Source organism: Rattus norvegicus, chromosome 1 (genome assembly GCF_021556685.1).
Source record: "Rattus norvegicus strain SHRSP/BbbUtx chromosome 1, alternate assembly SHRSP_T2T, whole genome shotgun sequence".
Lineage (NCBI taxonomy): Eukaryota > Metazoa > Chordata > Mammalia > Rodentia > Muridae > Rattus > Rattus norvegicus.
In genome coordinates this window covers 223,581,875-223,592,816 of record NC_141534.1, presented here as the reverse complement: position 1 = coordinate 223,592,816, position 10,942 = coordinate 223,581,875, and the positions used below count along the sequence as shown (strand labels likewise).

General features: G+C 38.4%; 1 protein-coding gene across 1 annotated transcript; it reads right to left on the bottom strand.

The window, feature by feature from the left end:
* Nucleotides 1–279: 279 nt before the first annotated feature.
* Or10q12 (olfactory receptor family 10 subfamily Q member 12) lies at nt 280–1,239 on the bottom strand. The gene has a single exon (NM_001000259.1). The coding sequence runs from the start codon at nt 1,237–1,239 to the stop codon at nt 280–282; it is 960 nt and encodes a 319-aa protein (NP_001000259.1).
* Nucleotides 1,240–10,942: the final 9,703 nt, after the last annotated feature.

The window sequence follows — 10,942 nt, the reverse complement described above, 5'->3', positions numbered from 1 at the left end:
ACACCTCCACAGCAGGCAGTATTTATAAAGCCATCAATATATCACCAATAAAGTATTACTTGTATCTGGTGGAACAATTGCTATAGGAGAATTTAAAAACTTTAAATCTAAATTATATTCACAGCACTTTGGGAAATTATTGCAGATGAACACATGGAGAACATAGAGGGAAAAAAATCAAAAGCCAAATGTGAAAGGAAGATAAGTCTTTTAATTATTTGTTATTTAGAGTTGATTTGCTTAACATATAGATAGATACTCAGCTCCAAACTCAAGATATCAACTAGTATCAGAAGCTGATGTACGGAAGAAAGAGTTCCTCAGAGCATCTTTGATATCTTTATTCCTAAGGGTATAAATAAGAGGGTTGAGTAACGGAGTACCAAAGATGTAAACCAGGGCAATTTGGCGGTCCTCATCCTCTGAGGTGCTGGAGCGGGGCCTCAGGTACACTAGGCTACAGCAGCCATATTGTAGCAAAACCACAGTGAGGTGGGAGGAACAGGTGGAGAATGCCCTCTGGCGACCCTTTGCAGAATGCATGCGCAGAATGGTAGAAGCGATGAACACATAAGAGATGCAAATTAGCAGGAATGGTACTGTCAGAACTAGGATGCTAACTACATAGAGGACTGCCTGGTTCACGTGGATGTCAGCACAGGCCAGGCGCATGATAGGAGCCACATCGCAAAGGAAGTGGTTAATTTCCAGGTGGTATCTGCAGAATGGCAATGTGAAGGTAAAGGCAGTAAGGGGCAAAGAGAGAAAAAGTGCCAAGCTCAAAGAACCTATCACCAACTTGATACACAGCTTCTGGGTCATGATAAGGTTGTAGTGTAGTGGATGGCAGATAGCCACATATCTGTCATAAGCCATGACTGTCAAGAGAAAACAATCAGTGCAGCCAAAAACAGAAAAAAAGAACATTTGTGTCCCACAACTAGCCAGTGATATGGGCTTCTGCGCTCCAAAGATGTTAGAAAGCATCAAGGGCACCACATCTGTGATGTAGCAAATTTCCACAAATGACAGACTGCCCAGGAAGAAATACATGGGCATGTGCAGGAAGCTGTACTTGGACACTACCCAGATGATGGTGGTGTTGCCACAGAGGATCATCAAATAGAGAAGGAGGAAGAGAATGAAGAGAATTGCCTGGAATTCAGGAACATTAGTTAAGACACGGAATGTGAACACTGGTGGACCAGATTTATTGAAGAAAGACTTTTCATCCACCATGTCTTCTGAAAAATAAATAAGAAAATGACTGTTGGCTTGTCTTAAGAGTAGGGAGGGTGATTTTGAGCTTTGATTAGGGATTGCCTATTTAGTATTCTGTTTTCAAGTACAATGGTGAAAGTACATTCATAATAAAAGGTCTCACATGGTTTTTCTCTAGACACCTCCACTAATTGGGCAGTGGCCTATAACTTCTCATTGCAAACTGTACCAAGCAATTTTTCTCTTGCTATATCTTATCAGTTAGATTTTAAACTCCATTGATATGAGCTAATACATTGCTTGTATTCCATTGTATTTAATTAAGTAATTATAGTTGTAGATATTTTAAAATTAGGTCAATGGATATCCTAGCTAATTTTGGCTAAGCATTGTTATTGAAACAAAACATACAGAGAACTTCTGCAAAATCCATGTAAGAAGTGAATATTCAACTTTTGAGATGGACAATGAGTACTCCAGTATAAAAATCATCAGCGTGAAGAAATGAAACAATTCCAATAACTTAAAATCATCAAGGAGCCAAAACTATCCAGTGGAAAAAAGATAGCATTTTCAACAAATAGGGCTGGTTTAACTGGCAGTCAGCATGTAGAAGAATGCAAATCGATCCATTTTTATCACCCTGTACAATGATCAAGTTCAAGTCAATCAAGGACCTCCACATAAAACCAGATATACTCAAATTATTAGAAGAAAGGTTGGGGAAGATCCTTGAACACATGGACACTGGGGAATATTTCTTGAACAGAACAACAATGGCTTATGCTCTAAGATCAAGAATCAACAATCAGGACCTCATAAAATTGCAAAGCTTCTATAAGGCAAAGGACACTGTCATTGGGACAAAATGGCATCCAACAGATAAGGAAAAGATATTTACCAATCCCACATCCAATAGAGGGCTAATATCTAATATATACAAGAACTCAAGAAATTATACTCCAGAGAGTCAAATAACCCTTTTAAAATATGGGTTACAGAGCTAAACAAGGAATTCTCAGCTGAGGAATATCGAATGGCTGAGAAATAACTAAAGAAATGTTCAACATCCTCAATCATCAGGGTAAGGCAAATCAAAACAACCCCGAGATTCCACCTCACATCAGTAAGAATGACTAAGATAAAAAAATTAGGTAACTACAGGTGGTGGTGAGGCAATGGAGAAAGAAGAACACTCCTCCATTGTTGGTGGAGTTGCAAACTGGTACAACTACTCTGGAAATCAGTCTGGAGGTTCCTCAGAAAATTGGCATTGTACTACCTGAGGACCCAGCTATAACTTGCCTGGTCATATACCCAAAAGGTGCTCCAACATACAACAAAGACACATGCTACACTGTGTTCATAACAGCCTTATTTATAATAGTCAGATTCTGAAAAGAACCCAGATGTCCTTCAACAGAGGAATTGATACAGAAAATGTGATACATTTATACAATGGAATAAAACTCAGCTACTAACGACAATGACTTCATGAAATTCATAGTCAAATGGATGGAACTAGAAACTATTATCCTGAGTGAGGTAACCCAATCACAAAAACTACACATTGTATGTACTCACTGATTAAGTGGATATTAGCCTAAATTATTGGATTAGCCAAGATGCAATCCACCGATTATATGAAGCTTAAGAATACGGATGACTGATGTGTGGGTCCTTCAGTCCTTCTTAGAAGGGAATCAAAAATCTTCATAGGAGGAGATGCAAAGTCAGAGTTTAGATCAGAGTGAAGGGATGACCCTTCAGAGCCTGCCCCACCTAGGGATCCAGCCTGTATACATACAGCCACCAAACCCAGACAGTATTGCTGATGCCAACAATTGCTTGCTGACAGGAGCCTAATATAGTTGTATCCTGAAAGGCTCTGCCTTAGTATAACAAATCAGAGGCATATGCTCACAGCCAACCATTGAATTGAGAACAGTGTCCCCGTTGGAGGCGTTAGAGAATGGATTGAGGAACCTGCAGGCATTTTCAACCCCATAACAACAATAATACCAACTAACCAGAGCTCTCAGGGACTAAACCACCATCCACAGAGTACACATAGACCCATGGGCCAGCTGTATGTGTAGCAGAGGATGGTCTTGTTGAGCACTAATGATAGGAGAAGCCCTTGGTCCTGCCACGGCTGGACAACCCCTGTGTACGGGAATGTCAGGGCAGTGAGGCAGGAAGGGGTGGGTGGATGGCTGTGGGAACACCCTCAAAGAAGAAGGGAGTGAGGGGTGTTCATGGATGGGAAACCAGGAAAGTAGATAACATTCGAAATGTAAGTAAATAAATATATCTAATGAAGAATGTTAGTGTCACATGAAAGTGGTGGGATGTGTGTAAAAATAAAATCATTCATATTTCCCCAAGTATAACTCTTGATCTTTATCACCAGAGATTAGGTTAACTGTGTTTCAATTCATGTATATAATTATATGCATATAATTTATTATTTCTATGTAAATGGATTTAAAACAAATACAAAACAAAGGTTCTGAGTTGCTGAATTACTAATTAGAATGTGGGACTCACAATAAAGAAGTTGTAATGTAAAATAATACGCTTGAAGGTATTCTGTGAGCTATTAGGGCAAAAGGTAATTAAGTTTTTCCTTCTATGGACCCTTTGAGCTACAACAATAACCAGTGACTTGTAATGTATGCTCACTGATGCAAAATAACACTAATGATATAGAAGTAACACACCACATTACGCTTGGATTTATGATGAACTTCACTGCGGGAAAATCTGGCGTCCTGTAAAAGTAATTGACTCCTCCACACCCCACCCCTGTAGATTGCATTACCTGACCCAAAATCTCATGATTTACTAGGTTGAAGACATTCAACTTTTCATTTTTTGTCATTTAGTAATCCATATAAATGCACAGATTACAACTATTACTCCCATTTTCTATATCTTTCTCCATATCTATTCTCAGAGATCCCATTAACCTTTGATATATGCTGATTTCTAAGTGTCCAGTTAACTTCATTGGAAAGGGCTGGTATGAAATACTCAGCTGTTTACTTTACCAGTTTAAATATCGTTTATATTAGTGTTATGTGTAAAGTCAAGAATGTCCATTGTTTTTACTCTCATATGTACCCCCAAATATATTTAAAATCAACTGAACTAAGTTTTAAAATTCAAGGACCTTTAAATTTTCTTCAAAGCCAGACAATGTTTAGTGGCTTCTTCCAAGGATTATACAATGATCACTTAAAACTCTCAAAGATTTTTGCTTTTCATTGCCTAATGGCTATTTATATCTGCTTCCCATATTAAATATACACTACTAAAGAACTTTGTTGAGATGGATTTTGCTAATCAACAGATAGTAGAAAGCACAATTAAACTACTCATCTCCTTTTGAACTGACATGCTGGTTTAATGATGAAAACGTCATTGGTCTTATTGAAACTCCTTTTTTACTGATTGGTAATACTAATCCAGTAACACTGTATATATAAAAAAACCCAAAATGTTCACGAAAATAGGAAAGAATCATGCAACCACAGAATTCTCTAGGTGTATGTCTTATGCATGTTCACTTACCAAAATAAATTGAGTGTCTACAGAATATAAAAACATGTAATCCCACCTTGTTATATCCTGCCTACCACAACTGAGGTATCTAGAAATTGAGTTCATTAAAAATGAATATAATTGTTATTAAAATGTATAATGGCAGAATTTACATCCTAGTAGATTAGTTTAGAGCTGAGCCCATGGACATGCATGCCTGAAGTGTATTTTTCTCATTTACCATGTTGAAAAAATAATTAGGAGATTATAACCTTCATGTAAAGAAATCTTCAGTATGGTTCTGATACTTCAGCAAAAACAGACACTAAAGCTCAGGGCACAATTGATAGGACACCAATAAACCGAAAGTTGCTGACATAGAAAAACTGACAGAAAATAGTAATGTGATGTCTGTCAAATGCAAGAGGAAATTTTTAAGAACAAAAGGAGAAACTTTATTATCCTTCTCAGGGAATGACGTAATTGCACATTGTTCAAAGGCAGACTTCTGACAACTCCAAAATAGTCACATTAAAAAATTTGCCTGCGCTTTGTAAGGAATCAAGTGATAACACTTTCTGGCAAGAGCCCTGAATGGTTTGGCTTTGTCCTATATATTTTCTATGTTTGTGAAATACAAAATTGTTAAAATGGCAAACCAAAATATTAACAGTCATGAAGGATAGACAAAATGTGATGGACAATGTAGAACTAAAGGATGGTAGAATAAAATTGAATTTTTCCCAAGGAAGAGTTCTTACATGTAGGAGACCTAAGCCTCAATGAATGCAAGGAAGGCATAGATTGAACATGTTGGGAAACTGGATTTCTAACATTTACTGAGATTAGCATTTTATTGCTGGAGAAGGGTATTAATCATTAAAACAAAAGATGGTTTCTAAGTAAAGATTGACTGATTCATCACATGTTGTCACCCAGAGATAGGGAATTGGATATGCAATAAAATGTTTTTTTCCTGAGATTTACTGAAGAAATATCAAGATGAAAGTCAAGTGGTATTTGGACTCTGTCATTTTTCCCTCTCTCTATTTTAGCATTGTCAATGTCACTGTCTCTTAAAGGGTGTTTGTTTCTGTGGAGAATTTGAAAAATGTTTGACCATACAATTGAAACTAGATAAAGGAAGGCAGGAATTTTCAGGGGCAGTGGTTGAGGTGTCTTCACTGAGATGCTTGGCTTACAAATCTGAGGAGGAAGTGTATTCCTGTGAAGTGGAGGAATGCTGAGAGTTAATTCTGTGTTTTCTCCTTTTACTGATTAGAGGAGAATACTTAATGAATGCTTACACTTCCTGACAAAGCCAAAATAGACACTATGTATACAGAGATCTATAACTGATGCATAGAGTACCTTCACAGGGCTTTTTGGTGTTTAAATTATATATTGATTTAGAACTGACCACTATGAATACTTGGGCATCTTTTTCTTTGGTTTGTTCCTCTTTAAATTTTTTTATCCCGACCACAATTTCTTCTTTCTCCTTTCCTCACAGTCCATCTTCCCCACCTCTGCCTTTCCCATCCACTCCTTTTTTGTTTCCCTTCAGAAAAGGGCAGAATTCCCATGAATATCAATCAAACATGATATATGAAGTTTCAGTAAGACTAAACACCTCCACAACTTCGATGTCCCTCAACCAATGATTGGATAAAAGAAAATGTGTTATATTTACCCAATGAAGTTTACTCAGATGTTACAAAGGTTACACCATGAAATTTCCAGGCTTTGTGTATTTTTTATTGAAAATATCATATCTAATTTTCCTGTTGTAGTTCTCAAAGCTAATAGAGGTGTTGTGCAAATGTTTTGAATCTTTAAGGTGATTCTCTAGCTGGTTAAAATCAAGGGACAAATTTAAAAAGCTACAACCCTTACTGATGGTAAAGATCATCTTACTGGGATCTAGACCCTTTAGCATTTAGCACTTACCAGTGCAGAGATAGAAATGAAAGCACTTATCCTGGGCTGCTTAGAACCAGACTCTACATCTGAGTGCCAGAGTTAATGAAGTCATGGATTCACAGTAGCTCCCATGGGACATCTGTCTCCTCCCAGCTCCTTAGAGACAGTATCCCTGTAGTGCTTTTCTCAAGAAAACAGTTATTTTTACATTGTTGTTTGGGAGGCATGGGGAATAGGCTGGTAATTGTTTTTCCTTCGCCTTTTCTTCTGCACTGTTCCTATGTTGTGACTTTTCCCTTGTGACTTAGTTTGTTATTGCTGTGCAGAGACAGTGGATGATTGGCAGTGTGTGCCTTATATTCCTGTGAGGTGTAGAAACGTTGAGAGTTACTTTTTTATTTTCTTCTTATGTTGATTAGAGAATATTTGGTGATTGCTTAGAATATTGATATGGACTCCTCTATGAATAAATCACAAAGATTCAATCTGTAGAAAAAGACAGATGATGGCCACTGTATTCTTCATGAGTGACAGTCCTGACTATGCTTTTGTTTGAAAGGATGTGGGATTTGGGACTTTGGATTTGGGAAGCAGTGGCATGCTTTAGATGGGACTTAACGGGCCACCCTAGTGGGAATACGGAATACTTTGTTGCTTAGAGTAATCTAAATTGTGTAGACCTGGCTCAAGGGGTTTCAGAGGAGAAGAATCTCAGTGGCATAAAGACTGTTTTGTGGTATTTTGGTGAAGAATGTGGCTGCTTTTTTTTTTTTTTTTTTCTTTTCTGAAGAGTCTGCCTGAGGCTAAGGTGAAGAGACTCGGATTAATTGTATTAACAAAAGAAGTCCCAGAAAGATTTTGTTCTCTGGCTAAATCTCAGGAAGAACATTTTAAACAAGTATAGCAAGCCCGGAAAGGAAAAATATAAAATATATGGTTCTAATATTAAAGAAGTACCAAGACGTTAAATGGAACTAAATCCCGTGTTAAAGGAGATGAGACTTTGGGCCAATCTCCTATCCAGCTAAATTTAGATTCAGGCATGGTGGTAAACACCTTTAATTCCAGGAGATCAAGGTAAGCAGATCTCTGAGTCCAAGGGCAGCCTAAACTAGCACAAGTTCTAGGTGAAGAAAAGTTTAAATCTAGGCATGGTGGTGCACACATTTAATCCCAGTTTACAGGCATGCAGATTTGTGAGTTAAAAGTAAATTTACAAAGCAAGATCCAGTACAGCCAAGCTTAGGCAGTGAAGGAGTTGGAAAACAGTAAGCTGGTAATAAAATAGGGGGTCAAAGAGATATTCCAGCTCCAGCAAGCAGGAAAACATGTCAGCTCCAGCCATGTGGCACTCGCTTTATAGTCCAGAATAGAAGGAAGTACTAAGACAACTGGTGCTGGTTAGCTGGAGCTAAGAATTTAGCATTGATTAAGAAGAGACCAGTATCACTGAGGTGAAATATTCTGTGTTTTCTGAGAGCATAAAGAAATTGTGTTCCAGAGATAGCCAAAGTTGTACCTTAAGCTGCAGATGTACTTGATAATGTGTAAGAATCACCCAGTTGGTACTGGTTTTGAAGTCAGGAAGGGGTCATGAAGAACAGTGAGGCTTGGCACTGTGAGAGGCCATAGAAGGCCATTGATAAGCAGCCTCAGATGGAGTTGACAACACAGGAATGAACGGGGAATGCAAAGGATTTGAGGTTTGGCACCATGAAGAAAACCTGTGAGAGGCTATTGGTGAAGCCTTGTGGCAATGGAAGAACCCAGTGTACTGGAGATACCTGTACCATGGAATTATCACCAAGAATAGCAGCAGCAGTAAATGGATCAACCTGAGTTTAGAGTGCTACAAAGGGCAGGACTGGAGAAATGAAGTCAGCCCTTTGGAGGAGCCTAGAAGTCAAGAAGCTGTTAACATTGAAGTTGCCTTGGAGACCCCAAAATTTTTGAAATGCCAGAGCCATAGGATATCTCCTGAGGAATGTTGCTAATAGGGAATGGAACCAGCCCAGGAAAAGAAGTTTGTTGCAGTCAACAAAGATGAAAAAAGGACTTGGAGATCTGACAACTGCTTTGACATCAGACATGAGAAGCAGAGTTTCAAGTATGTCCAGCTGGTTGCCTGTTTTAATTAAGGGATTACACTTAAGGGATTGGATGGATCTCAGAAGAGACTTTGAACTTTGGACTTTGGAATTTTGACTAAATGTACTTTTAAAATTAAGGTATGTCTAATATGGTCCCAAATAGACTTGAGAGTTTAAAGAAGCCTAAGGGCAGCAGGGAATGGAATGTCATGGGTTGAATATGCTTGGCCCAAAGAGTGGCATTTTTGGAGTTATAGCCTTGGAGTAGGTGTTTCACTGTGGGCATGTGCTTTAAGACACTCATCCTAGCTGCCTGGAAGTCAGTATTTTGCTAGAAGCCTTCGGATGAAGATGTAGAACTCTCAGCTCCTCTTGCACCATATCTGCCTCTATGCTGCCAAGTTCCCACCTTTATGATAATGGACTAAAACTCAGAACCTCAAAGCCAGACCCAAACAATTGTCTTTATAAGAGTTGCTTTGGTCATGGTGTCTGTTCACAGCAGTGTAAAATAAAACAGACACCCTTTTGAATTTCCAGGTTCTGGTGCATTGGAAACCAGGAACTGTATTCTACAACATGACTCTTTTATTGAGTCTCAAAGTAGGTGCATATTTTGTGTAAGTTTACACATGGTCTCAATGTCAGCTACTCATGGTTATTCAATACTGTCTTAAGTACCACACATAGCATTGGTCCTTTCTACTGTCTATTCCACAAAATCCAAGTTTTTGACAACTTTGATCTTGGAGATAAACACAATATTCTAACTTTTAGGATTTTATTACTTAAGAATGCATTTTTATGGGATATTTTATTTATTTACATTTCAAATGTTAGCCCCGCTCCTGGTTTCCCCACCAAAAGCCCCCTATGCCTTTATTCAGTTCTTTTTTTGTTGCTACCTGCTTGATTGCAGCTCTCAGCTTTATTATTTCTCACCATCTACTCCTCTTTTGTGTATTTGCTTATCATTGTTCACAGCTTTCAGATGTGCTGTCAACCAGCTAGTGTATGCTCTCTCCAGTTTCTTTTTGGAATCACTCATAGCTATGAGTTTTCCTCTTAGCACTGTTTCCATTGTGACCCACAAATTTTGATATTTTGTGCCATCATTTTCATCAAATTCTAAAAAGTCTTTAAATTCTTTCTTTATTTTTTCCCCTTGACCCTGTTATCATTGAGTACAACATTTTTCAGTTTCTGTGTGTATATGAGCTTTCTCTTGTTTTTGTTGTTATTGAAGACCAGCCTTAATCCATGGTGATTTGATAGGATGCATGTGATTATTTAGATTTTCTTGTATCTATTGAAGCTGTTTTGTGGTTAATTATATTGTCAGTTTTTTGACACGGTAACATGAAGTGCTGAGAAACAGGTATATTCTGTTGTTTTATGATGCAATGTTCTGTAGATATCTCTTAAATACATTTGGTTCACAATTTCTCTTAATTTCAAAGTGTGTTTAGTTTCTGTTTCCATGATCTGTATATTGATTTGAGTAGGGTTTTAAAGTCTCCCACTACTATTTTTTTTGATGTGCAATGTGGTTTTTGAGCAAAGGTTCTCCAATGGAGGAGTTGGAGAAAGGACTGGAGGACTGAAGGGTTTGCAACCCATATAAAGAACAACAATATCAAGCATCCAGGCTCTCCAGAGCTCCCAGGGTCTAAACCACCAACAAAAAGTACACCTGTAGAGACCCATGGCTCCAACTGCATATGTATCAGAGGATGGACTGGTTGGACATTAATGGAAGGAGAAGCCCTTGGTCCTGTGAAGGTTAGATGCCAAAGTATAGGTGTATGCCAGGACAGGGAGGTGGGATTTGCTGGGTGTGTGAGGGAGCACCCTCATTGAAGAAGGGGGATGGAGGATAAGATACAGATTTTCTGGAGGCAAACTGGGAAAGGGGATAACATTTAAAATATAAACAAATAAAATATCCTATTTAAATGATAAATCTTCATTCCAAGGAAGCCAAGAGAAACATTTCTACCATTGCATGGAAGAGTTTCCTTTAAATCAGACATAGAGAGGTCCCCTGCAGTCTAGACCACACCCAGACCTGAAGGGACCCAGTCAACAGTTCCCTGCACCCAAATCCCGTGGGAGGGAGAGCTAAACCTTCGGAGGGGCAGACACACCTGGGAAGCCAGAAG